This window comes from Seriola dumerili, unplaced genomic scaffold (genome assembly GCF_002260705.1).
Source record: "Seriola dumerili isolate Sdu_G_001 unplaced genomic scaffold, Sdu_1.0 BDQW01000066.1, whole genome shotgun sequence".
Classification (NCBI taxonomy): Eukaryota; Metazoa; Chordata; class Actinopteri; order Carangiformes; family Carangidae; genus Seriola; species Seriola dumerili.
The window spans coordinates 3567406-3595362 of record NW_019174321.1 but is presented as its reverse complement, the minus strand read 5'-3'; the positions used below and the strand labels follow the sequence as shown (position 1 = coordinate 3595362).

The 27957-nt window shown below is 41.3% G+C and overlaps 1 protein-coding gene across 5 annotated transcripts; it reads right to left on the bottom strand.

Moving 5' to 3' along the window:
* Window positions 1–5: 5 nt before the first annotated feature.
* On the bottom strand, window positions 6–26496 carry LOC111219386 (copine-1-like). 5 transcript variants are annotated; one of them, XM_022742043.1, is made up of 16 exons: window positions 26397–26482; window positions 8119–8247; window positions 7836–8015; window positions 6519–6593; window positions 6284–6355; window positions 5658–5741; window positions 5435–5524; window positions 5244–5342; window positions 5072–5158; window positions 4799–4858; window positions 4398–4531; window positions 4057–4111; window positions 3844–3898; window positions 3124–3257; window positions 2804–3040; window positions 6–2702 (listed from the first exon to the last, which is right to left on the bottom strand). In XM_022742043.1, the coding sequence occupies exons 2-16, from the start codon at window positions 8245–8247 to the stop codon at window positions 2586–2588; spliced, it is 1608 nt and encodes a 535-aa protein (XP_022597764.1). In that variant the 5' UTR covers window positions 26397–26482; the 3' UTR covers window positions 6–2585. The 5 variants fall into 5 exon arrangements, with proteins under 5 accessions (XP_022597764.1, XP_022597762.1, XP_022597765.1 ...); XM_022742041.1 differs by lacking the exon at window positions 26397–26482 and adding an exon at window positions 11093–11361; XM_022742044.1 differs by lacking the exon at window positions 26397–26482 and adding an exon at window positions 11293–11336.
* Window positions 26497–27957: the final 1461 nt, after the last annotated feature.

Sequence of the window (27957 nt, the reverse complement as noted above, 5' to 3'; positions counted from 1 at the left end):
AAAAATTGGCCAAGATGTTTCTTTTATTAAATGATATCACAGCATCATGTGACCATGCAGCCATGGTTACAGAGACAATATGGCATGTTCGGCTGAACTCAGAACAGATTTCCATTATGATTTTCTCATAAGATTCACTTTTCCTTCATGTTTGAAAAGACAACTGCAGATTTTTTGGCTGAAATTACTAACGTGAAACTCCTTTAAACACTTTAAGTTTTTGGCAACTAAGAAAAACAAAGAGTACATCATGGCAACTTGACAGGGACAAACAGACATATCCGAGTCTTTTTAGCATCAAAACAACACAAGAGCAAAAAGGAAAAAAAGTCTCAGGTCATTAATTTGATTTTTTGACTGTTTTTATGTGTGTTGTCCCACGGTCTTCATCAGCAGATTCATCCCACTTATCTTTTTATTTATTTATAAATTTTTTGGTAAAAATTACTGTTTCCACTGAGTTCATCCTCAGCCACAACTCTGTATCACTGAACAAACTTTAGAAAGTAGTTTGGAGATCACAAGCTTAAATGGTGAGAATTAAACAAAGACGTTGTTCCCGTGAACTTTGGATGAAACCAGACTCATCATTTAATCGGTCTCTCTAGAAAACATTTAAAAAAAAAATAAACACCTTGACCATCTCTCTATTTCCTGGGAAGCTGATTTGGTCTGAAAACCGTAACCAATTCGATCCAAAAACAACCAAACAGTCTGAAGCAGCAGACACTGTTGCACCTCTTTATCTAAAAAATACACAGCTGATATGATCAACAAAATAATCTTAACTTACAGGCTTTTTGCAGAGCTTTCAACCATATCTCACAGTCTTTCATGATGTGGTTCCATTAATTTAGGAGGACTGGACGCTACAAAAACCAGCAAGTGGACCTTTGGCTTTGATTATTTTGTTACCCAGACTGTTCCCCAACCTCAGAGCTACAAATAATATGCACTTCAGATATTTGACTTCAATAAAGTGGGGCCTGAAAAAAGCCCTAAAAGTCCCTCAACATTTGACAACAAGGAGAAAAATAGAGAATTTTACTCTTACTCTGACTAAAACAAGTTAATTCCACAGCACAACTGCTCAGCTTTAGTGGTTAAAAGGTGACTTTAAATTATTTCTAAGCCGGTCACCCCTGTGGCTGCCACATCAACCACAAAGTGCAACGTTCAAGTCTAAACCGTTGTTTGCTGCTGTTTGTAATAAAGGCACAAAAAAAAAAAACAACAAGTTATTCTAAGTGATTTCAAGTTGTGGTGGATGAAGCATTGGCAGCTCTTTCACAACACTAACTGTGGCTTCGCTGCAGTAAACATGGCTTCTGACTTGTTTTAACACTGTGTGTTTGTGTGTAAATGTGTGTGCGTGTTAGTGTGTGTTTGCCAGTATCCCAGGCTGGAGGGGCCATGTCAATCAGAAAATAGTCTTTGGTACATAAACAGAGGACATGTTCAAACAGACTCTCGGTGTGGGATGGAGGGTTACCGTGGTTACAATTCCCAGGTACTCACATCATTGGTGACTGTTCTTAATTGTGAGTCCTAAAGTGTGTTCGGACCCAATGTAAATTTTCACCTGCAGAAGTGTTTTTTTTCTCTCCCTGTTTATTCACCATAAACAGTGAATGCACTGCAGCTGCAGCATCAACAAACCACCGAGAGTCATGACAGAACATGCCAGAAATATTCAGGCTGAAGCAGCTGAGAGTGACAAAGGCTACACTAGTCTACGGTAAGGCTACAATAAAGTTTATTATAAGGCTATAGTGGTAAAGCTATGTTAGAGAGCATATGATATAGTAAAGCTATGTTAATGGGCATATAACAACATTCATAAAACATTTTTCCAGCATTTAGTGCAACAGCAAAGTGCTAAGTATTGATACCTGATTATTAAAGCTAATCAGAGCCACACACACACACACACACCCACTCAGAGCTGGACCTGGGTGCATAGTGTCATCATGTTGCGAATGGTAATAAAAACAATTGATTATGGTGAGGTGCCTTGTCGCAGTTCCTCTAATGTCCACTAGATACTGTGGACAAAACTGTATCAATGTAAATGATAAAACTCCCAAAAGTCAACAGAGTTCACCTCTGAGCAGATCAGTAACCTCCTACTGTTACTATGGAAACAATAATAGAGAATGTAGAGCCAAAACTGGACGACAGTTGAAACTTTTTCTGTGTGTGTGTGCAGCTCTGTGACTTTTAAACACGTTGGTAAACACGTGATCTGCATAGTTAGCGTGGAAGCAGCAGAAGGAATATACAATCTATAATCTATAATCTTTACTACTTTATCATCATCAGAAAGAAGAATGTGATTATAAAAAAAAAAAAAATAGTGTGGGTTCCCCCTGGCATCCTGATTGGCTGACAGCTGAATGCTGCGTCATGATTGGCTGAGATTCCAGCAACACATTAGGTTGGTCCCTGAAGAGTGGTCGACTTGGTGGGTTGTTGGGCAGAGGAGAGGGTGAATGATGATGGTCTGAGCCTGGAATGAAATCAGGGTAGGCGTTCAGCTTTGTGGGGCATGCAGGACGCGGGGTTTAGGTCATGTGGGGCTGGGTTTAGGATTTGGCAGCAGCTTTAGGTTTGGGTGGTTCAAAGCCTCTCATTTTGAAATAAGAGACCAGCTGGTTGGGAACCTCAGCAAGGACAGACTGAGCCAGAGCCGTCTTGGGAGCCTAGACAGAGACGCAGAGAGAGGGGTTAACAGAGATGTGACGTTAGTATCTATTTGGTATTTGGTGCAGACTTCGGGAAAAAAAACCCAAGAGAGCCTTACATCTTTGAACTGTCTGTACGGGACAAACTGGACGATGTCTCTGGCGACGGCCTCGCCCACCGTCGACCTCAGCACACCGTCATCTCCATCCAGGAGCTCCATGGCCTTAAAGTCAGCTGGCCCCACCCCAACAATGATGATTGAAAGCGGCAGCCGCGACGCCCGGACAATGGCGTCCCGGGTCTGGTCAAAGTCGGTGATCTCACCGTCAGTGAGGATGAGCAGGACGAAGTATTGCTGCAGAGAGGCACAGACATAGGTCAAAGTCTGAGCGTGTGTTTCTGGTTAATTTCTTTGTGCATTTTTGTGTGTGTCCTCACAGAGGCGTTGTTGGCCTGCGTGGCGGTGGTGGCGATGGAAGCGACGTGGTTGATGATAGGAGAGAAGTTTGTGGGTCCAGACAGTCTGAGCTGAGGCAAAACCATCCTGTAGGCTTCAATGATCCCCTCAATACCTGAAACACACAGAGGTGAAGCAGTCAGAGATGAAAATAATTATATCTGTCGAGCAGCTGAAACAATCCAGGCAGATGTGACACTAGAAAATAGATATGTGTGTTCACATATCAAAGACTATCATATGAGATACAGACACCTTCTCAAACCCTCATTAATACAACCACACAACTGCATAGAAAATCTGACTTTAAATTGCTGTTATTAAGGCAATTTATCCGGATTAATTTTAGCTGCAGTCATTTCCCAAATAAAACAAACATTAGAGAAAAGTCCAAACAATAAACATGTACTGATGGAGCAGAACCCATTAATCATCTCACATCTTCTCAGATTCATCTATTGGCCCTTTGGAGGGAACCCGACCTTTAGGTTGGGAACTAAACTAAACTACCAAACTGTGTACAAAGTAGTTAAAACTAACTCCACCACGACCAGCTACAACAGTAAAATGCTGCTTATACATTAATGCATCACTATTAATAATCTAATAATGCCATATATAACAATATGTCTGGTCCATTTTTCTGCAGAACCAGTATTTCTACTTTTACTTGAGTTACATATTGAACAGAGGATTTTTACCTTGGCAGTAGGGGTTAGTGGGGTTGAAATTGAGGGCAAACTCATGGTTTGCAGCCTGCAAGAAAAATAACACAAAAGTTAAAAAAAACTTGAAAATCAAACTGGTGTTGTCATTCCAACTTTCAGTTTTCTAAACAGTCTGAACTAGGTCACATTTGAGGGTCCAATAAAACCTGTAGAGAACAATGTTGATTGGTCGGTTAGAGAACTGACCTGGTAGTCTGGAGGTAGTTTGGCTCCAAAACCGAACGCCGGGAAGAGTTTATCACTGAAACAGGAAACACAAAATAACCACTGTTACAGCCACAAAAATAAAAGCACTTTTTCTACTCGCTATGAAGGTTCAAAGTACAGAGTTTATATTTCATGCAGGAGGATTAAATGATTAAGAATTAGGGTTTACGGTATTAGATTCAGTGTGTGGAGTCCAAGATGTGGAACTTAGGGTTCAGGGTATAGGTGGAGAGTTTAAGTTTACAGCCTAGGGTTTAGGTTTAAGTTGTAGGATGAGGGATGAGGATTGTGTGTGTGTGTGTGTGTGTGTGTGTACTAACGTGTCGTAGTCCTGGATCACCTGACCCACAGACCACAGAGCAGACAGGTACTGGTTCAGCCCGTCTGGACTCATGAAGTGGAGAGAGTTGGGCGAACGGGGATCACCATTAGAGCCGGTGAAGTCGATCCCCACCTACAGCGTTCATACAACATTCATTTATCAATCCCCACCTACAAACATTCATTCATTCATTCATAATACAATTAAATTGTTCACATGGAAAATCACTTCATAAATTGTGTTTTTAATGCATCAATTAATTAATTGATTATTAATCATTTCACTGATAAGACAACAATGTGTTTATCTGATTGTGTGTGTGTTGTGTGTGTGTGTTGTGTGTGTGTGTGTGTGTGTGTGTGTGTGTGTGTGTGTGTGTGTGTGTGGATATTGACGCACGGTGAAGTTGATCTGGCAACCGCCCATCACATAGTCCAGGAAGGTGTACTGAGTCAGCATCTGCAAACACACACAGAAGCACAGCGGCACAGATAAATAAAAACACATCACTCACGAGTTATGGTTTCACTGCCTAAAGTGAATGTTTCGATTAAAGGACTATTTTAGCACAATTAACAGACCATATACAGACATAACTATTATACAATATTTTGCCCTCCATTTACAAAGCAGCGACTCCCAGCAGGGAACTCTGGGTAACATAGTCTCTACCTTGCAGCTTTTCACAGAGACGACTCCAGAGTTCTTGTAGCTCTTCTTCTTCTTCTGTTTCTCATGGTGGATGCAGTCAAACTCCACCTGGAAAACACCACATCATACAGTTTAGTGACCCTCCAACCAGCTGATTGAAACACTTCAGATACTTTCTCATGAGTGAGCTCACCGGTGAACCATGTGCAGCTTTCTGCAGCTCAGAAACTTTTGTGGTGAAAGAACCAATCAGATCATGAGATCCATCACTGTCATGATCAGAGCAATCCACCTGCAGGAGGAGGAGAAGTTTTAATATAGAAGTTTTGATGTAAGATTTGATTTGATTGGTCGTTGTGAATAGATGATTCTGATTGGTGGAACCTTCAACGGTCTGTCGAGGTCGCTGCCGCAGAACGTCTGCAGAGGAACACAGAACTTCTTCCAGCAGGGACTCAGATTGTTCTTCACCACCTGCAAACACACACAAATCATAATTTTCACCATCATCTTTATTGCAGTGACATCAGCCTGTGTGTGTGTGTGTGCTCAAAAACAACCCTGTCCGGATTACATGTACAGCTTTATAATGCGTGTGCATGTGTACCTCTGTCCTGTGGACCAGCTGCCACTTTCCACCGTCTCCTTGTTTAAAAAACTCCAGGAATGGATCAGACTTCCCGAACATGTCCTGAGCAGATAAAAGACAACACGCTTCTGTCTCATTCACTGTGAGGACTTTCTTTAACGTCATGTAAACAAGAAACCTGTTTCTGTAATGAAGGTCGGGATCAGAGAAACATCATTCCTCCAGCTAGAATGTAAATTTCTCCTGGACAATGTGGATTTCTTGACCATTAAAACAGGTAAGTAAGAACAGTAGCAGGAAAAGACGGAGGGACTTAAGTGAAATCTCTCTGCACTCGTCTTGATAAGAGGATGTGATGTTATGATTCTGACGTGGGAAACAAATAAATATTGATCGGAGAAATTGCAAACTGTAAAGAGTGGGTGAGAGCAAGATTACGGTTTATTGCCTGGCACTGTGATGTTGGGCTAAACATGGTCTCGAAACACACAAGAATAATTAACAAGAATAAGAAAAACTAAACATTTACAGGGTCAACTACATGACGGCTTTTTCGAAGAGCTGGTGAAACACAGCCCCGAAGAGGTGGAGGTGAAGAAGAGGATTAAGAAAAGTCGGAAGATGAGGAGGAGGAGCAGAGTTACCTTCTTGTCAAGGTTTTTAGCCTCCAGCTCAAGTTCAATGGCTCTGTTGTCCTTTATCTCCTCTGCAGAGACCTACAGACACAAAACAGACACACACACGTTATGGTTTTGATCACAGATTCCCCATGGGTACAAAGTAATATTTATGTTAATTAATAAAAAATTGGTCATAAATTGAATTAAAGGTTCTAATTTTGATTTTAACCCCCCCCAAACACACACACACACTACATACAGTGATGGTTCCTTTCCCTGCAGGTTTGCCTTTCTTCAGCTGCAGAGGTCTGCTCACACTTTTACTGGAAACTATCTGAAAGACACACAGAGGAGATTTTTCTTCAGCCGTATCCATGACAACAGTCTCCCATCCTGTGTCAGTACTGTAGTGACAGAGGCAAAGGAGCTTTGGATAAAATAAATGGAGCCCATTTAAGCTTTAGAGACAGTGATGACACTGTTTGTCCAGCAGGGGACAGTGTGGACCTGAGAGACATTTATCTACTGAACCTTGTGAGGGATCTCTGTCAAACCTGTTTATTATATATTTATCTAAAGACCGATTATGAAATGATAAATCATCATATATGGGTCAAGACTGCAGCAGGCTGAGAAGGTTTCACTTGTTTACAAAACAAACAGTAGATTTACAGTCAAGTTTTCAGAGATCTTGTTTCAACATACTGACATATTTGTGGAAAACTGGAAATACAAAAGGCTGAAGATGAGACTGAACTCAAGTTAAGATGGATGATTGTGAAGACAGATTCGACAGAATTAGTTTGACTTCCACGTAAAAATGTATCCAGCTCAATATCAGCATCACTAACAGAAGCATACAGGGAAGCTTAACAACCATTAAAAGCAGCCTGAGGAGCTGACACACTGCAAGGACTTAGACTGAGCAACAACAATGATCATGTAATTTTACTGAATGTGCAATATGGGTCTAATAAAATCTTGGATTCAATCTGTGTCAGACTTCACGATGACAGTTTGGGGCATGGAAGATAATTAATGCCTGGTGAATCATAGTCTTCGGTGTGAATGTAAAAAAAAAAAACTAAATGAGAGCAGAGGCCTGTCAATACTTGATGTTCCATCTGCAACACTCATGCTTTGACAATGCAGCTCCACCAGGTTTTCTTCTTTGCCAGAGACAAGAGTCAAACCACTCTTCTTTGGCTGATTTGTGTCAGTGTGTGCCTTTTTTTTTTTTTTTTTTTTAAATCAAAAAATGGAAAGTAGGAAATGTCATGGTGACTAGTATATTTTGCATGATTTCATGTTGTATTCTGATTGGCTGCTTGTCACACTTTGAGAATTTCTGACAATGTCTGAATTTCATCACAGGTTGTCCTTTGGCCGCAAAAGCTACCAATCAGCTTTCAGTGGATATGTCTCACAGTGAGATGTAGGACGACCATTTTGGACTGATAACCACAGATAGACGGATACATAGATTCATGTGTCCATTAGCACATTGTTGATGATAATAATAATAACAATTAATAATACATTAATCTAATTAAACCTGGTCTGGTTTGGTGCATACCTGCCCCAGTGTTAGCTCAATCCCTCCCAGGTAGTCATCGTCGCCGAGGTCAGAGGTGGAGTTGTCGATGTCGTAGATCCCCAGCTTCAGATTCTGAACTGTCTCAAAGTGATAATCCAATCTGAGACGCTGACTGAAGGACGGACTGGAGGTGTTCTTCAACCGCTCAGTACGAGCCAGCTGAGAGACAGACAGGGGGGTTTTTTATTTTATTCTATTTATCTCACATATCTCAAATATTATACTAAGACCCATGTATCTTGTAGTGTGACTGCCATGTTACCTCAGTCCAGCTGTCACCTCCTGTCTTCTGCAGCAGCACACACAGAGGATCAGACTTTGAGCCGACATCTTTATCCAGCAGGTCAGAACAGGAGACACTCAGCTCCACCTTTGTGACGCAGTCCGCCATCTGAGGGGGGGGGGACAGAGAGAGACCTTTGGATCAGGATTCAGGAGATTAACAGTCTCACAACAGATTGCTCATTTAGTCGTATAGAACAAAAACAAACAGCTTCATCGATTGGAAAACTGTTCAAAATGTAATGATAAACTGTTTGACAGACAGCGGAGAGCTAACACCTCGGACTCATTAAATTAAGACATCTTCACGTCTTTTACTGAAGAGAAAGAGAGGTACAACATGCAGTCACTGACACTGCTACTGTTTTATCGCCTTTGTTCTCTGCAGTGATGGAGCATCCTGCAGATAAGCTTCACCCATGGCTCAAATAATTCCATAATACTTACTGTAAATACTATGTACAAGTTATAATAGTACTGCTTTTGCAATTAGGTTAAAAGGATGGGCTTGTGCTTCCTGTTCAATAAATACTAACAGGAAATTATGCAATATATACATAAGCATTGTATCCTCATAAACATTTCCGTTGCACATTACAGGAAAAAAGTGCTCATCAACAACAAGTTCAAATATCAAGTGCTTATTTTCCCCAGTGTGAACACGTAACAGACTAAAAACCTGAATAATACTAATTGAGCTGAGACACAGCTTGTTGCTCTGCTCGGGTGAAACCACATCCAAGTACTTGCGCAACCAGCTACAGTGGTCCTATAAATATGTCATCATGTCACAACAACAACAACAACCAACACAAACCAGCATTTACTACCACATGTGTAACAGATGAGTCCTGAGCGACATCAGATGGAGTTAGAGACAATCCGGTGAACCTGAGGGTTATTGGATTATACATGTATGACAAAGACAAGCAGCAAATCATCATATTTGAGAGGTCGGACCCAGTGAATGTTTAATCACAGTGTCAAAATTGTTGCTGGTTTATTTTCTGTCTATCAGCTAGTTACTTCATTGACTAATCGTTGCCTCTCTAACGACATTTATTAACCAAGAACTACAGCCACAGACCATCACTGCAGTGTGACCTGCTCAACAATGAATCCAAACAAACTTCTTTATGATTCTTCAACCTTCACTTTGCACTAAACCAACTCATGTCACCGTCACTTCACCGTTGCACCACAGTAATAAAATCAGAGTCGTGAGGTAGAAAATATTGATCTGGAGTCAGAAGAGCTCTGTTCTTTTCACTTCCTCCCATTCAGCTTGCCCTTCTACATTGAATTTTACCTAACATTACAATGTGTCACTCACTCTCCCTGACAGTCTGTTGAGATAAAACTGTATGACTACACAAATTTATCCTCTCCACATGCAAAGGAAGCTGCCGATCCTCCAACGGACACAGCTGCCGCCTCAGAGAATCTCCTTTTGACAGCAGCTTTAAACCAGGACTGTGCTCTCTGTATGATGTTATGGGAAATGAACTCTCATATGGAGACAGGATAGGGTCAGTGTTCTTATGTGTAAATAAATACAAGTTAAATTTGACCAAAAACAGAGATGGAAAATACTTAAATTGTAAATCACTGATAAGGATATATCTGATTATATAACATATACAAAAATTGATTATTATTGCATTATTGTCCTTAAACATAAAGACAATCATCACAATCAACTGAAGTTAATTTACCCAACAACCAGTGGTTAAGTTATTTGTATTATACTTTACTCCATTACATTTCCATTGCATCAGTACTAATAATCCAATTGTCCAATGAATAATAATGTAAAAATAACAGAGCCTATTTTGTGAAATTAATTTTACTTTTTTACTGTAAGTATATTTTGTTTATAATTCTTACATTTTTTAATTAAAATTGTGGTGCAATTGCTTTAATTAAAATTAAAAAGCTACTTTTAATTGAGTAAAAAATCTGAATATTTCTATTACTGCTGAAATTACTGCTGGATGAACAGAGCAAACAACTTTAGGTTTAGGCTTTTTCACTTTTATGCTTCAACAGCGCAGAGTGCATTCATTTTAGGAATTCATTCCCATTCCTGTGGATGTCGTATGTTTACCTACGCACCATGAGCACCTGCTTTGAGTTGTTAGATCCAAGCAGTGCCTCTGACAATAATTTTTTAATAATCTGACCATTCTTTTCTCAAGTAACTGTAAAAGAATAGTAAAAATTGTCCATCACAGGGTGACATCTCCAAATATCTTGTTTTGTCTGATCAACACTCCAAAATCCAAAGATCTTCTGTTTAAAATTATATAAAAACGGAGACAAACAGCAAAACCTCACATTAGAGAAAACTACAACCAGAGAATGATTTAAGTTTTGTTTAATAAATTACTTTTAATCAACAATTTATTCTTCTTTCAACAGATTGAAAGACAGTTTCTGCAGTGGACGTGGCTGTAGTTCATTATATTAATGGTTCAATTTCCTGTGTTTCCAAGTGTGAGCCACACCTCACCTTCAGCAAACCACAATCATCCCTGATATAAACACAGCCATCATGGACTTTTAGTCACTCACCTTAACCCAAACTTCCTATTTTCTGGCAAAAGCTCTGCTGGGATCCTGAAGTACACCTAACAGTTTACTGATCAAATCAAATTCGATGCTTTCAGGTGACAGATGAAGAGTTGCTGAAATGGCGCTAGTGGCGTACCTGTAACGGTTTTCTTCTCAAATTGAATGTACTGAGTGAGCAGCACCTGAGGGGATGACCACCGTGAGATTGAATGAAGATTAACTAAAGCTGTAAAACAAGTCAGCCAGTTCAACCAGCACAGTTTGCCAAACACACACCAGTGCTCTCTCTCTCTCTCTCTCACACACACACACACACACACACGCACACACACACAAACACACAGATGGAGCACTGTGTCAATATAAACTTTGTAAATCACCTTTTCAGGGTCGTTGTATTTTATCCGCTTCAGACCACCAGGAACAAACAGCAAGGCGGAGGACAACTGCTCAGAGTCCGACACAGGAAGCGAAACCTTTTCAGTCCGAGCAAACTGGCCTGAGAGTACACTAACCTTCACCTGACCACTCTGTTAGACTTAATACAAAGATTCACCAAAGCTGAAAATTGTTACTTAACTGTCACTGAGGCAGAAAACCGCCGTTTATCACCGTCCAGCAGCTTTAGCTAACAGGGAGCGGCTGACAAACAGAGTGCACTCTGATTGGACAGGCAGTCCCATAACCGCGTCTTGATTGGACCAGATGACTGTCAGTCACGCCCTCTGGGTTCAGAGACTGGCTGACGGTTTTCTAGTTTTTCAAAACTAGCAGCAATTACGGTACAACTTCCGACTAGACTCCTTCAGAATAAAAGCAGCAACAACAAATTAACAAGCATAAATAAAGCATCGTTCCTTACAGCAGGATTGATGTAATAAATCAGCTTGAGGGAGGTACTTTGCTACTTAGGATAAATGGCAGTTTATGAAATATATATATATAAAATAAAACACACAGTCAATGATCCTTAATACACAAAATATGAGAAAATTGCATTTATTTAGGCATGGAAGATGTATTTTTGTTATGTATGCATCACAAACTCCTTCTAGCCAGCACTTTGCATCACACTACAGGCCAGTATTTAAAAAAAATCTATCAGGAGGTGGGGTGGGTGCAACAACAGTGGCAAAAAGAGAGGCTACTGGAGTCTACCAACCTTAACCATCAGTGCGTCTACAACTTATTTCATTAGCCTCTGAATAAGGAATGCTGTCTACAAGGCAAAGCAAGCTACTGGGGCCATAAAGCCAAGGAGAGCACAAAAACAAGAATACAGAAAAAAACAGAGAAAAGGCCAACAGGAAGTAGGATCAAAGTGGCAGATTTTTTTAATGACACTAGTTAATCCATGGTCCTTCATGTCTTTCCAGTCATGGAAAGACTGATGAGATCAGATGTAATGACAGATGAGAGGAATGACATGATTTACAGTCCAAAATGAGATAATTTCAATCTTGTCGCTAAGAAAACACACCATGATACATATATATTAAACTACAGGTATTCTGACAAATGATTCGTATCCACATCAGCTTTACAAGGTACAGTAGGTTAATGATATAGTATAGATGTCCATAATATAGACCAGCAGCATTTTTGTACATTTGATTTGTCCATTAACAAAACAAAATTAACTGTACTGTGTTCAATTTAGACACTGCGCTGGCCGGCTGATTTCCAGCCTATGTACAGCTTTACATGTGTAAAATAGAACTTTGTATATTTCTTATTTTTATGTATTTGTAAGACCCTTTGCTTCTGGCCCAATGTCAGCTGAGATTGACTCCTTCATTAAGATTTCTTTCAGAGAAACCTACTGTTCTCAGTGTCTAGAATGAACCTTCACCTTCTTAGAGCAGAGGAAAAACAGAATAAACCGAACACAGAACAAGCCATCTTCCTCACAGAGAACAACACAGTTTAATTTTATTCATCCTTTGCAGCAAAACCACAGTGGAATCAAAAAAAGCTGCAGAGCATCACATCAGGAATGAGAAACAGAAAAGGAAAGACCAAAACACAGAAGAAAGGAAGAAAGTACAATTATGAGAATGAAAAAAGGAGCATAACGTAATGATGTACTGTAATGTTGCACCCTGAAAATCACTAACACACACACAGAAACACTCAGCTCCTGTCTTGGTCGTCTTTGGCATCATCATCATCATCATTTCATCCTCATCGTCTTAAGATCCACCTCCCAGAAAAAAAAACTGCTCTCATGCTCTTAAGTTCTTCTGAACTTTCCTTTCTCCATCTGTACCAACTCACTTTGTTTGGCTAAACTAAACTTAACCCCATATAACCTATGACCTTTTGGGGAAATGTGTGTAAAATGATACAATGGATCTGAATAACAACATACAGTTTCATTGAAGGACTGAAAAAAACTCATACACAGGATATGAAAATGTCTAACTGATTTTAACAACCTTAACCTACTTAAGTGGAAGCTGTGTGTTATTCAATTCTTCATACTTATTTTATTCGATATTCATCATGTAACCATCCATCTGCCTGATAAATGAGGAGAAGGAAAAGTTTGACAGAAAGGAAATACTCTAGTAAACTACAGTACAAGTGCATCATAATTGTATTTCAGTACAGATAAGTAGCGCAATGACAATCATCTATTATATCTATGGTCCATCAGCTACTACAACATCTGCACAAGTCAGCAGAGAGTAGTAATTCATCATAATTTGGTCTCTCAGCCTATAATGTGGAGAACAATCTCCTCCTGTGCTTTGAGAGCGTGTGGACAGCCCGTAGTGCTGAAATCAGGTCCCACATGAAAAAAGTTAAACAACACTATATCGCATTAACGATCAAATAATCTGATTTATCAACAGTTTAGTTGGAAAGGCACAAACTACAGGTCAATACTGAGCTACTGCACAGGTCGGGACCTGCACTGAAGCTATGGTGAGAAGAAATTAAAAATCAGACCAAAGTATTTAGCCTAAAATATGCTTGGAATTAAATAGCCAAACAAATAATGGCCATTATCTGTCCTTTAAACGCTACCATCTACCGACTACAATGTACTGTCTATAGTCTATCTATCTACAGGTTACCATCTACCAATTAAATGCTATGATCTACAGGCCTCTATCCACCATTTACATGCCACCATTTGTCATCTATTGACCACCACCTCGACATAAACGCTACAGGCCATCCTCTACTATCTAAACGCGACCATCTCCATGTCACCATCTAATATTTCCATTTGCCATTTACAGGCCACCATTTGCTCTCTACAGGCTACCACTTACTGACTACTATGCAGGAGTGGACAGTAATGAAGTATTATTTTTTTGGAAATGTATTACTTTCTCTCCAATATATTGTACTTTTGAATCCACTACATTTCTATGGCATACTTGCTGTTACTATGCTGTGTTCGTCACGCTGTGTTTGTCACAGGAGACAAACCAATTACAGGCACCTCTCTTTCCGTCAGTCATGTTGTGCTGCTGCATTTTTGAACAGCTCAGGTCTAACGATGGCTTCGTTAGATAAAGATGAGGCAGAAGACTCTTCACCAGAGCACCAACGGCCTTATCTTAAATCCATGTTTGAAATTTTAGAAAAAAGGAAAGATTCCTCTTGTTTTAAACGTTTGCTGTGTTTGCCAAACTTCATCACTGTCTAACAAAAAGAAATATAAATTCAAGTTACTAATGCTTGCCTTCAGTGTAAGTCCTGGGTCTGCACCCATCTACTTGAATTCAGTCATACATGCTTATGCTCCTTCTCAGCTACTGCGTTCCTCCAAGGAATTGTCGTCTGGCACTGCCATCCCTGCACACAAAGCAACGAAGTCCAGACTGTTCTCATCGGTGGTTCCCTGATGGTGGAACAAGCCATCGAATGCTATAAGAGCAGCGGCGTCCCTCTCTGTCTTCAAGAATCTCTTCACCATCTCATCTCTTCCAAGCGCTCCTCCTGCACTTATTAAATAGATGTAGTACTTAATACTTTCGCCAAGGTCTCCTATTGCACTGAAGCTTTAGTGATGTCCCTCCCTTGTAAGTCGCTTTGGATAAGCGTCTGCCACATGAGTAAATGTAATGTATGGCAAAAACAACAATGGCTGTACTTTTGTTGATTCAATTGTATTTTTATGGCCATTTCTACAGGATTTGTAGCTTATTCTATAAGCTTTCCATTGTGCGGTTTCTTCAGGTTTTTTCTGAGTCATTAAGTTCTGTAAATCCACTGTGGAACAATACAACAATGCATTTACATAAAAATATGACTTTTGAACTCTTAAGTATTTTTAAAAGGAAGTACTCCAGTACTTTAACTTTGACCGAACTACCTCTGCTACTATGTACTACCCACAGGGTGCTATTTACCAATCAAATGCTACCATCTACAGACCAGAATCCACTAGTTAACATGCAAAATAACTGAGCATTATCTACTGTCTACAGGGTATCATCTACCAACTCAAGATTTCTTCCATTCAAGGTGAATCTAATATTATGGATGATGATGGTCTACAGGCTAGTGAACATTTAAAGGCCATTGTTTTTATGCTACCCATCATTTTTCTAATGTTTGAAATGGAATATCTCTGTGTCTGTCACTCACCTGTAAGTCCTGCTTCCTGTCTGTCTATTGATCAGTAGGAGAGGGGACCTCAGCAGGTGAATGACTGACAGTGTGAGTCATTCAGCAATAATTCTACCTCTGTCCCACACACTCGCTTCACACTCCCGTCCTTTGCAGAGGCCAAAATCTGTCATCAGGATTTTTCTTTTATTCTACTACATTTTTTTCTGCCTTTTTTCCCCACACACAAGGTCCACAACACACACACAGTCAACTATACCAATAATCAGACAGTGTTTCATTTCACTTTATTGAGACCTCGCCCACACAAACACACACTTCAACATTGCATGCACAACCAGTGCTTTGGTATCAGTGTACCAGTTTGGAGGTTAACCATTTCCTGAAAGCAGCAGATGTTTCCTCTTCAGACAAAACTACCTCTATGGATGTTTCTGCTATATGGTTCAGTACTAAAATATTAATATAAAAGACTTCATGTGTGCACTAAATAGAGAGGCCTTATTTTAAATCTGCACATCACATACACTGAGAGCAGCTGAGGTCACTAATAAGATTAGGACCATTAATCAATGAAATCAAAACTTTAATTGTTTATGATACCCTTATAATTATCTGTGATTAAATAATGTTGTTAAGTTACATTCTGTAATGCCCTTCTTCCTTTCTCCTCTGTCATCTTTGCTTCATTCTTTTTGTTCTGAGATGAAGAAACAGGAAGGACTCCACAACGAACCCACTTCAATTGAATAAGAGGGACAGAACCTGTTATTCTTATAAGATGACATTTGTTTCATCCCAACAACCAATAAACTATGTTTACATATACCCAATCATTAAATCCTTACCTCGGGATAAGTGACCGAAAAACCTTAATATGAGCATCATTTCTCTATGTGAGCACTGTCTTTAGAAAATTGGATGATTAATTTGCTCACCATTGAGCCCTCTGAAAGTTTTAGTGAACTACTCTTACATTCACCTGCAGTAGGCTACTTTTGCTTTACCTCACCATGCATTACAGGAAGCCCAAGCTTCGACAGTAGCAATAGCCACTTGCTGTGACCACAAGACGAGCTGGTGCAAAAGTATTGCAAGAGAATATTAGTAAGAAGTTTTGTAAGGGAAAGCAAAGGTAGACGAGAAACAAGTTTCTACCATTGACTCAAAGGATATAAAGAACTTATTAGCAACCCCAACTCTCAGCTGTAGCATGAGCACCAGAAATACTGATGAGCTCCTGCATTTTTTCAGTTTTTCTGACACACAAAACACTAAATCATGCCAAATTAATCCAATGAGAATGTGCTAACTTCCCTGCTAGTAAAACTGTTAACCTGTGCAGTAGCCTAGCTGTTAGCTTCAATAAGGAGGTGGTTACCAATGCTGGGAGACAGTACAGGTGAAAACCACTCCATTTGGTGAGCAATAGACCAGGACCAAACACAACACAAATCTAATGTTTAATGTCATTGTGGAAATGTATGAAAGCTTCTGTCCAGATTCATGATCCTACAGACCAGACAGCCACTGTTTTAGTCAAATAAAAAAAGAAAGGGATGGTATTTCCTTGATTAAATATGTGGCTAAGTCCAAGATATCAAAGCAATGATTACTTGAGGCACAAAGTTTAATTTTATGTACTTCATTGCATTGAAAATATCTACATGAAGGTCATCTGTATCCCAAACAAAACCATCCCACTCTTTAGGTTTATCAAAATAAATAAAAACAAGTGGCCCAGTAAGTAAAAAATGAAAGCATGAATCAAGTAAGTTTCCATCATTAGACAGTGAAGAGCAAACAATCAGAGAGAGCTGATCGCAGGTGAGCAGTTGTGCATCAGGAATGTCCTTTTATTAGCCAAAGCAAAGGAGACTCCACATCATGTATGGTTATACGATCATACAAGTTTGTTCACACTGACAATAGAAAGAAAAATTAATTTTAAGGTTGTTGTCAAACATTGTCAAACATACATAAAACAAAAAGCTACCCAACTAAAAATGCTAGACTTAATCTCAGCACTCTACAGTCCAAACACCTACTGAGCATGTGCTGTGGAAAGGAGGTGGGGGTGGGGTTGATAGGATTCAGGAGCCCCAAGTCATTATTTACAAAATAAAACACGCATCAGCAATCTGTCCATCCCACATCCACAGAGCACTGTTGTGACAAGAAATTCATCATCATGTTACCATAGCAGAGTGTCAGCCTTTTACAACAGAGCTTGATATCAGTATAATTTTTACCGTAGCAACGGGGCATGAGAACACTTCACCATAGCAACAGAGCATAAACATTTGATCATAGCAACATAGCTTTATATCATAATTTTACCATAGCAACAGAGAATGTGAAGACATTACCATAGCAACAGAGCACCAACATTGGTGGTAGAAAAGCTTTTCATCTACAGCATGTTTTACCATAGCAACAGACTTTACCATAGCAACAGAGCATGTAAAGATTTTACCGTAGCAACAGGACATGTAAAGATTTTACCATAGCAACAGAGCATAAAAATTTTATCATGGCAACATACTTTGGCTTTTCATCATAATTTTACCGTAGCAACAGAGCATGTAAAGATTTTACCATAGCAAAGGAGCAGTCATTTTAAACCACAGCAACACAGCACATTTAAGCGCACACAGCAACAATTCCATATCATAATCATCATGTTACCATAGCAACAAAACAGGTGAGTATGTTCAGTGTGTCAACTCTGGACATGATTTCACAAAAAGCTGCACTGTCATGGAAAAGGGGTAAGAAAAGACCGAAATCCTATCACCACCATCATCATCATCATCATCATCATCACCATCATCATCATCATCAGGTTGTGCTACTAGAGTCAGTGAAGGAGCTGTAAGAAAGAACAAAGTCTGGATCAGAGTCATACTGGACAAACTGCAGGGGGGCGGGGCTTACCTGCCATTGTCTACACACAGAACAGGGCAAGGTCTAAACTGGGCAACACTTGAAAGTTAAGTTTTGAGTCCAGAATTGTTCGAATATGGTTTTTGTGTTGGCTTTCACCTGGAGTGTTGGTCCAGGTCGGTGTAACGTGTTTTATCTACAGTCAGTCTGTTTTCAGTGAGGCTTTAGCCTAGGCTTATCTTGACCTTACGGGCTCCAATAGGTCGGTCATTGAGGTCCATGACGGCAGCAGCAGCCTCCTCGTGGTTCTGAAAGGCAACCATGGCCTCACCAGTTGGAAGGCCTTTCTCACTGAACTGCAGGCAAACTGAGCCTTGCAGGACCTGGTAGCCATAGAAGAAGTCCATGATCTCGTCCACAGTTACAGTGAATGGCATGTTCTGAAGTTTTACAATTGTTGGGCCAGCGGCACTACGTTGACTATTTGGATTGTTGGATCCTCCCGGGGCAGGCTGGTTACGGAGACCATCAGCTCCTGGAGTGAACCCCTGCTGCCCACCAGTAGCCCCACCCCCTGAACGTCCTTGATTGTTGTTAGCTCCTCCCCCTCTGTTCTGTCCTCCTCCACCTCCTTTTCTGTTGGTATTGTCAAAGGGCACCAAGCCTCTCAGCCCATCCTGACTGAACGCTGCTCCCCCAGCTCCGGGTCGAAAGCCTGGGGGCTCTAGGATTGGAGCTCCAGGAAGACCTGCAACTAGTGGAGGAGCCACACCCAAATTCACATCCCCTAGCCCTGCTGCCAGAGGAGGTAGAGGAGGAGGGCCTGCTAGCCCATTTCCTGGGGCAGAGAATGGAGTCACAAAGGGGGCACTGTTGAGGTTCCCCATAGTGTTTCTGAGAAAGTTAAACTCCTCCCCACTAATCCCAGCAAATGGGTTGATCTGGGGCTGCTGGGGACTGGGCTGGGTTTGCTGGTGCTGATTCTGATTTTGGTTCTGCTGGTTCTGGTTGCGTTGCCCCCTCTTGTTCTGGGGAGGAGGATTCCTTTCAATTTCCTTCATCTGCTCAAATGTCACGAGGTGGACAAAGGCATCACGACCATTGAGTTTTTGACGGTGCAGTCTTTCAGCTTTGCGGGCGTCTTCCTCAGTCCGCAGCTGGAAGATAGCCTGCCCTAAACCGTTACCATGGCTATCTGTCAGAACCTTCAGGGTGTCCTCGTAAAGCCCCACCCCCTCCAGGAAGGCACGGACATCCTTCTTGGAGACGTTGTATGGGATGTTGGTGATGTGGGCACAATTCCTGGGAGCTTTCAAGCCATCCTGATTTTTGCCATCACCCTGTGCTGCTTCTCGTTTGCGGATGGTATCAATCTTTTCAAGCATTCCTTTCCGGCTGATTGGGTGGACCTGGATGAAGCGGGTACCCATGTACTGCATGTGAGCGCCCAGGGCAGTCTTGTAGTCCTGTTCTGTTTTGAACTCAAGGAAGCCTTCTCCCGTGGCTCGCCCGTTGGGCCCATACGCAATGTAGATGCTGTCCTCCACAATGGCCAAATTCTTAAAGAAGTCCTTAATCTGTTTCTTGTCAGCTTCGTAGGGAAGGCCCTTCAGGTAGACACAGAACTCCTGCCGGTGGGGAGATCGTGACCTTCCTCGCTGATCCCTGCCTCCTGACCCAGCATTACCACGGCGGTGCAGCTGGTCCTGTGATTCGTTGCTGTTATTTGATTTGCCGCTGTTGTGAGGACCATGGCCTGTTGCGTTGTCATTGAGGCTGGCCCATTGCCGTTCAGAGGCAGGGGTGATCTCAATGAACCTTTGACCCATCATACCACCTCCACGCTTCACAGCTTCGAAGCTGTCTTGAGCTGAGAAGAACTTGACCATAGCCCTGCCAGTTGGCCGACCCTGCCCATCCCTCAGCAGGCGAACTCCATCAACCCCCAGACCCCGAAAAAATTCCCTAACCTCCACCTCTGAGCAGGAGAATGGGAGGTTCTGTAGGAGGACAAACAACTCATCAGGATTAACTCCTCCCGCTCCGGTGGCTGCAGCAGCGGCAACCTTCATATGGGCCTGAAGGCCAAGAGAGGCCAAGGGGGAGAGAGGATTAAATAGCATGGGGTTGGGTGTTCCAAGAGGGAGGCCAGAGCCCAGTCCTGCAGGGGGAGGTAGGGAGGGATTGAAGGGGGGCAGGGAAGACATGTGAGGGAGGTGGGACATAGGAGGCACTGGAGGTCCTTGGGACAGGGGGGAAACAGTAGGGACAGGAGGGAGGGAGGAGACTGGAGGGGGAACTGGAATTGTGGGCAGCGTGGGCATGGGGGGCATGGAAGGCATGCTGGGAAGTGGAGGGATGGGTGGGGGGCCTGCATTGAGCGATGCCAGAGCTGTGGTGATTGTGGGTGTGGAGCTGTAGCTGTTGGGGAAGCAGGGCACAACGCTGGCCAAGCTGGCTGCTGCCTTGTTGCTCTGTTGCTCCTGAGATGAGCTTGCTGCCGTCACTGAGGCTGAGGTGTTACCGAAACCCTGGTTTCCATGGCTACCACTTCTCCCACCTGCCCCTGGCTGCACTGTGGGTATTGGGGCAGCGCCTCCTTGTCGGTTTCCTGCTGTAGGGGCAGCTGTCTCGACACCACCTGCGCCAGCCTCAAACCTGCGACGGCTGAGTTCAATCATGTTCTGCATTTCTGTCTTACTGCTAAGCAACAGTGACACTTTGGAGCCCTTAATGGACCCACCAGTACGCATCATCCCCAGCCGAGCATCCTCGTCAGTGGCAAAGACGATGAAGGCCTCGCCATGCTCACCCCCCACGATGTGCACTCCCCCGTCAGGGATGGTGAGGCCAGAGAAGAAGTGTCTGATGTCCATGGTGCCGGCCACAATGGGCAGACCCTGCAGCCTGATGACTACCGCCATACTGACTGCTAAACAACAGCCCTACAACCTGGGGAGAAAGCAACACTACTGTCAGATGAAGAGCAGACAGAGGGGAACCAGTGGTTTCCAGATGTTTTCTCAGAACTCAGATGTAACTCTTGCCAATAAAAGCTTAGCCAGCACTGCTTAGATTTAAGTTTCCTCAGAATGTCCAAAGAACAATTTTTAAATTGCACCTATTTTGGGTCCGAACATTTGGAAACCAGTGGGGTTTGGAAGGAGTTTGGGGGTCTAATTTTTTGCAAAATTTGCAGAAAACTAGTAAAGAAACCCTAAACTGAAACAGTCTCCAACCATCTGCAGCTTTTAATAAGTATAATAAACTGAAAATTTTGAGCTCATGCTGCACATCAGACTTTTTGTTAGACCCCAATAGAAGCAACCTTAAGCATTAACATAGCTTCAGTGTTCATAAATTTTTCAAGTGTTAAAAGAGAATAGAAAAGACATACATGATAAAGAATAAAGGAATTAAGGAAAGACATTGATGTCAACAGGCAAATATTTATATAATGAGCTTAATTTCTTAGAGAGGATACAAACAAGAAAGACCTTACAGAAGAGACAGTCTCCAGAGGAACAAACACTCAGACACACAGATCTCCAAACTGACAGAGCTCATGCTGCACTGACACATGGTACATTTTCTCCTCAGCTGTCTCTGGTGTTATTCATTGCAAATTATGAGCAATTTAAACAGGGTAACGTGTTTCACAGTGCAAAACAGACTAAAACATTTGTCATTTTTAATATAATTTATTTTTGAGTCAGTTTGCTAAATATACCCATTTCCTTTTTCTGAAGCAAGCATGCACCATGGCCAAGTCCTATTTTCTAACTCCTCCCAGAGAATTCTGATTGGTTTATAAAGTGATGACTCTCAGTTTCTATTTTACCCAACAAGTGTTTTTAGGTTTCTGCAGACCTTTGCCATATCTTGTGGGATTAAAAGTGCTCAGACTAATGCCAGGCTTACATGGAAACTTTTTCATGCAACTTATTTTGTTGGAAATTAAAGTCTACAGTACGCTTCAAACTAAGTGCTTGTCGGATATCTATCATGTGAAACCCCCATTCCCAGAGGTGGAATAAACAGTTTTTTAGAATTTAAAATAGACGAGGAAATGTTGGATTTAAACATGATATACAATCCAATTAGTTTAAAGATTACTGAGGCTTTCAATCTCAACAGAATTGCGATGTGTATCAGCCCATATATATAATTGAGAAATTGTGTGCATTTTAGTTTTTTTTAAGTAACCATTACTGTTTCTACCATGCAGTACAAAGTAATTACTTGGCTCAGTGTGAAATATTTCGTGCAACAGTAAACCTTCATGAATCTCATGCAACTTGCAACTCACCAATGCTACTAAGCTGTATGAATAGTTTCACTGTATACCAGACAGATGATTTCTGGACACTGAAACCTGGTGAAAAAGTCAAGAAAACAAACATTCCTGTTCAAGACACCTTGATGGAATTTAAGCGTTTGCAGAATAGACTGACAGTGACTTTTGGATTAATTCCCAGTGCCTGACATCTGTTGGTGTATTCAGCAGTTGGCAGGTTGTGCTTAATCAGTTTGTGCTTAATCACTGGCTTTCATTAAGACTCAACAAAGTGCTGAACATTAACAAAGCATTGGGCGAAGTATGATTTCGATCCTACTACTGAAAGGTTGTCTTTAAGCTCAACACAACACAGAAAATAAACTGCAAAACTCAAGAATGTCAACAACCAAGACCAACCACAAAAGACCAGCAGCAGGAAAACAAATCTCAGATGTTGCAGCTTTTCTACCTGACAACAGAGAGACACACCTGGCAAAAACCAAAACCCATCACAACTGAAGCTGGCAGTGTACAACAAATCAAACTAGACCCAAACTTTCCTCAGAACAAGAAAAGCAGCAAACTGAAGATTGGACATGCTGAGCTACAGATGTTCCACTGACCTCAACAACCAGCCAGCAACACCCTGCAAACAATTAGCCAACAACCCAGCACCTGTCCAGCAATCAGGCAACCAGCAACAACAACGAAGTGAATCCTCAAGCAGCACATCAGCCGGCAGCTTTTCAGAAACTGGCTGTAGAACACCACCACACGAGCCACATGTCAAAAAGCAAAACTGCAATACATTGTCAACAAACATTAGCATCATGTCAACAGGAGCAACAGCAGTAACTTGTCAACAAGAGCAAGAGGAGCAACATCATCCAACATTTTATCAAAAGCAATGTCAGGTAAACGTAAACCAGAGCAACATTAGCATCATGTCAACGAGAGCAACATTAGCATTATATGAACCAGAGCAACATTAGCATTATGTAAACCAGAGCAACATCAGCAACTGATTGCCAGCACAGCAACAAAGACAGCAGCTGATCAGAAGAGAAAGCAAACAGAAGAGAGGTGCAGAGCAACAGGTCGGCTAACACTGATAAAAACACGTCCAACTGAGCAATCCTCTGTTTCACAACCATCTCTGGATCCTCAGACATCATCCTCAGGTTTCTGTGCTCTAACTACCCAGGATCCTGGACTGTCACACAATACATCAAGATTGTGGATGAATTTCTCACTAAACTTTTTACGAATTTTAGCCACTCTATGGCTCATAAAATTAGTTACTGAAAAATGTAGTTCACCACACCTTTCAACACGATGCCTGACAACATCAAAATTATCACCATCAATGAATGCAGTGCTCAACCTCAGCACAGACAAATCACACCAACACTGACATGATTAGCAGTTCACTCCATACTTCAAGATTTATTTTTTCAACCTGGTAATCCACTCCTCTCTTCTGAGTGTCAGCCTGCTAAAGGTCTGTGTAAAGCATCAACAGCAGCAAGAGGATAAAACATAGCAGGAGAGGAAACGACAACAGCTAATAAAGTCAGAGAGACAACCAGAGTATCCAAAGTGAGGTTAAAACGTTTGAGTGAAGCTGCAGTTCACACTCACATAAACAGAGACTCACAATGAAGCTGAAAGGAGACTGAAAGGAACCTCCATCAAAAACAGTCAGAAAAACGAAGAAATCTAAGCAGCAAATCCAGGAATAAAGAGCAAAAGACGGCCTTGATTTCTCAGTTAGAAGGTGGAATAAGTAACCGTCCACATCCTGTTGTCAACCTCAAAACACAGCAAACAGTGTAATTGAACAAGATGGGTGGAACGCCATCCACGGACTAAACAACCTAAACAAAGACAGAACTGATTTCACAACAAGGATGAGCCAACCTGGAGCTCAAATCTCAATAGACAGGATAATGATACAGAATCTGCAGCAGGTCTGGAGCACACAGCCTTTTTCCTACACCTTATTAAACTCTTCACCTACAGCTGTGTGCTCCAGACACTTTCTGTCCATCTATTTCAGAAGTGTCCGATAAAATCTCTGATTCTGATGGTCCAGAGATCCACTGACCTGCACATCCTCCACTGTCACCCAGAAAGAACAAAAACAGAAACAGCAGAACAGAAAAACTGTACTACAGAATCAAATTCACCATACTAGGAAATCATTCACTGACTCAACTATAGCCCCTTTCAGACATGCACTTTGTTACTTAACTTACAGACAATTTTATATGTCAGTCTCTTGTGTGAATAAACTCCAGTTACTTTTATGAAATAGTTACATCAACAATCTGAGGTCGGACCTGTAACATCTATCTAACAATACATTTGTTAGATAGATGCAGCAGGACAACGAGACCAAACATACAGGCAGAGTCATACAGAAATATCGTTAGAGACAAGAAGAAAAATGAGTCCTGCAACAGATGGTCGAGCTCCACAGAGCCCTGATCTCTACATCATGGAGTTAGTCTGGGATCGCATGATGAGACACAAGACACTGAGAAACTAAATCCACAGAAGTACTGTGGCAAGTTCTCCCAAGATCCTGGAGCAACCTGTTGTTTTAAAAGCAAAGGGTGGTCACACCAAACGTTTATTTGATTTCAGGTTTCTCTGTTTAATGCACTTTGTATGACTTTTGTTAATAAATATTTATGGCATTGTCTTCAAAGGGTGCTCACTTTTAGTGCCTAAAACCTTTGCACAGAACTGCATGCGGTTCTTCAGTGAGCCAACATCAACTTACTGTCTGGGCTTTAATGGCCTTCAAAGAGATAAACAGATGTTCAAACTGCAAAATACATTTTAAAATCCATCACTTATCGATCTGCTCCCTCGGGGCTATCTGTACTGGTTCTATTGTGATTTAATAGAACCATTAAGTTATTACCATTAATATTAACTATTTACATAACAAAGCCCTGTTTCGGGTTGCAAACGGCCACTGTTACAGAGCTTGTTCCAGAAACCAGGAGATCCACAAACATTCAACACATAAAAGAGTAAAGTTGCTACAAAAAAGCTGCCAGTAGTTTCTGCAAGCTTTCTGTTTTGCTTTAAAAACATGTATTTATCAGCTGTGGTTCCATATCACTTCTGCCTGCTCCCGATGATGGTTTTAAAGTGAAACAGTAAGCTTGGAACTGCAGCCATCCATCAGTCCTCCTTTGGACTGACTTTACTCTTATTGAAAGCCGTTATTTTTGCAGATTTCATGTCTGAAAAGGGCTAAAATCCGTAAACCAACAGGGTGTGTAACCACGGCTGAAATAAACCCAAACTGTTTCAATGACAACTGTCACTCATCTACAACACCATCTACCTGCTCATATCAACAAGTGATGTAGTTGTGATGGGTGTGACGTCACAACACAGGGGCGTGACTCGTGGTCACCTAATGGGCAGTGGCTGCAGTAGAGCCGAAACTGAGATGAACACACAACTGATCAGAGACCAGACTTACACACCTCCTACCTCCTCGTCAGTCCCCACAGTGAAGAAACAAGAAAACGAGCTGAACCGCGAAAGAAAAACACATAAAAACATTAACAATGTATCAGCTAGCTAGCTAACAGTGACGAGTGGTTTCGGAGAAGACACCATTTTGTAAAAAAAACTGTCTGAATGTTTTAACAAAGCAGTCGTTCTTTTAGACAAATATCAGACAATAAGTCTCGACAGTGAGACCCTAACAGTCATGGCTAACTAGCTGATATTGCTAGCTTAGCTGCTTGAGGCTAACGTTAGCCACCTAGCTGGTCGTGAGCCTCGCTTTGTGTGTGTCGGAGCAGAGCAGCGAGCAGGATGCGCGCTTTTAACGGCTCCTCTCGCGCTCGGCTCCCGGTGTGAGTGCGTTACTGAGCGGGCTGCCGCTGCTGGATTCTTACCGAGAAATTTGTCAACAAACACAATGAGGTTTAGCTCATGAACGATGGACCTTTTCTTCTGTGCTCGTCTCTCTGAAGGCTGTTTCTGCACGAAATGTCGGCGTAAACACCGCGATAACAGACGTGCAGACGCGAGAAGATGCGGACAGCGTTTTCCTGACGTAAGAGTGGTAACGCCTCCTGCCGGTTGAAGTGAGTTTACACTAGAAAGATATGTGGTCATCCTAAAAAAATATGATGACATTCTGCTCCACAGAACTCTGACCTCAACCCCATCCAACACCGTTGGGATGAACAGGAACTGTGGGTAAGCCTGTATTACAATTATTTAATTAATACAATATGTTGTTATTAACACTTATGTAATCTATGCTGCCATTTTGGCCATTAAATAAACAGAAAATAAAAATCAACCAGACAAAAGTGCTTTGGGCTATTTGATAACTTCAAAATGTGTTATTTGCACCACTTACATACAATCTGAACTAAGGTGAGTCCTACATTATTAGCTAAGCATCTGGCCTGCTTTGTGGAGGTGCCCTATGTTTAACTCTAGTTCAAGATGTTTACTAGGCTAATTTCAATTTATATTGTTCTGGTGTGGAGTATATTCCTAATTAAAGTTGTGTTTAATCAAATTACCACAAATGAATCCATATTAAGTTTCATAAAACGAAGTCAGGTTGCACAACTTCGTGGCAGCAGGGTAACATATTCAGCAGACAACGATTAGATGGCAGTAGGCGAGTGGTCAGTGAGGGCACACAGCAAATTTTTGCACAGGGGTTAATCCAGCCCTGACTGTGAGCCAAACCTTCCCACCCAACATCAGTGTTGGACCTCACTAATTCTCTTGTGGCTAAATGGGAGAGAATCCCTGCAGCCTGATCCCCCACTACTACAGGCCCTGTGCCAAAATCTAGCTTAAGCTTTTTGTTTACTTCATTGTCAAGGCTCTAACACGAGTGGTTGGTAGTCAAAAAGAACCCACACCTCATTTTTGACACAGGGTTATCAACCAGGTGATTTTGAACATGTAAGACCTCATAAAATAATTATACATGGGTAAAAATAAGTAATAATGGGTATTATAAAGTATTAGTACTATAGTAGACTATATATACAATACTAACTTACTGCACTAACATTAGTAGTACACTTGTGTGCTGTATATGTGTGTGCTACATATTATATAATGATCATAAATATAAGTAAAATAAAAATTAACTTTGCTTCTCAGGTAATCTGCTGCTTTATGTATTTTCTATTTTTTTATGTGCATTACTTTTGCTGGTGTTTAGTGGGCGGTAGTAGTAGTCATATTTTTAACTAACCCTGTAACACTTCTATAACTAATTAATACTGAATTAGGTGCTTTTGGTTAAATTATTTCATTTTATGCATCATTATTTCATTGTGGTATTTTTGTTATATCATGTTTTTTGAAATTGTTTATGTTGAATTGTATATTTGTATAAGGGCCCAACTATGGACTGACGTAGCAAACTAGCTCACGTTACACTTTAAATGCAGTGGTATGTAGCATTGGTCAATGAAATAT

Bases quoted from the DNA above. Each gene is read 5' to 3' on its own strand.
- LOC111219386 (XM_022742039.1), bottom strand. From the start codon at position 21,112: ATGGCGGTAGTCATCAGGCTGCAGGGTCTGCCCATTGTGGCCGGCACC.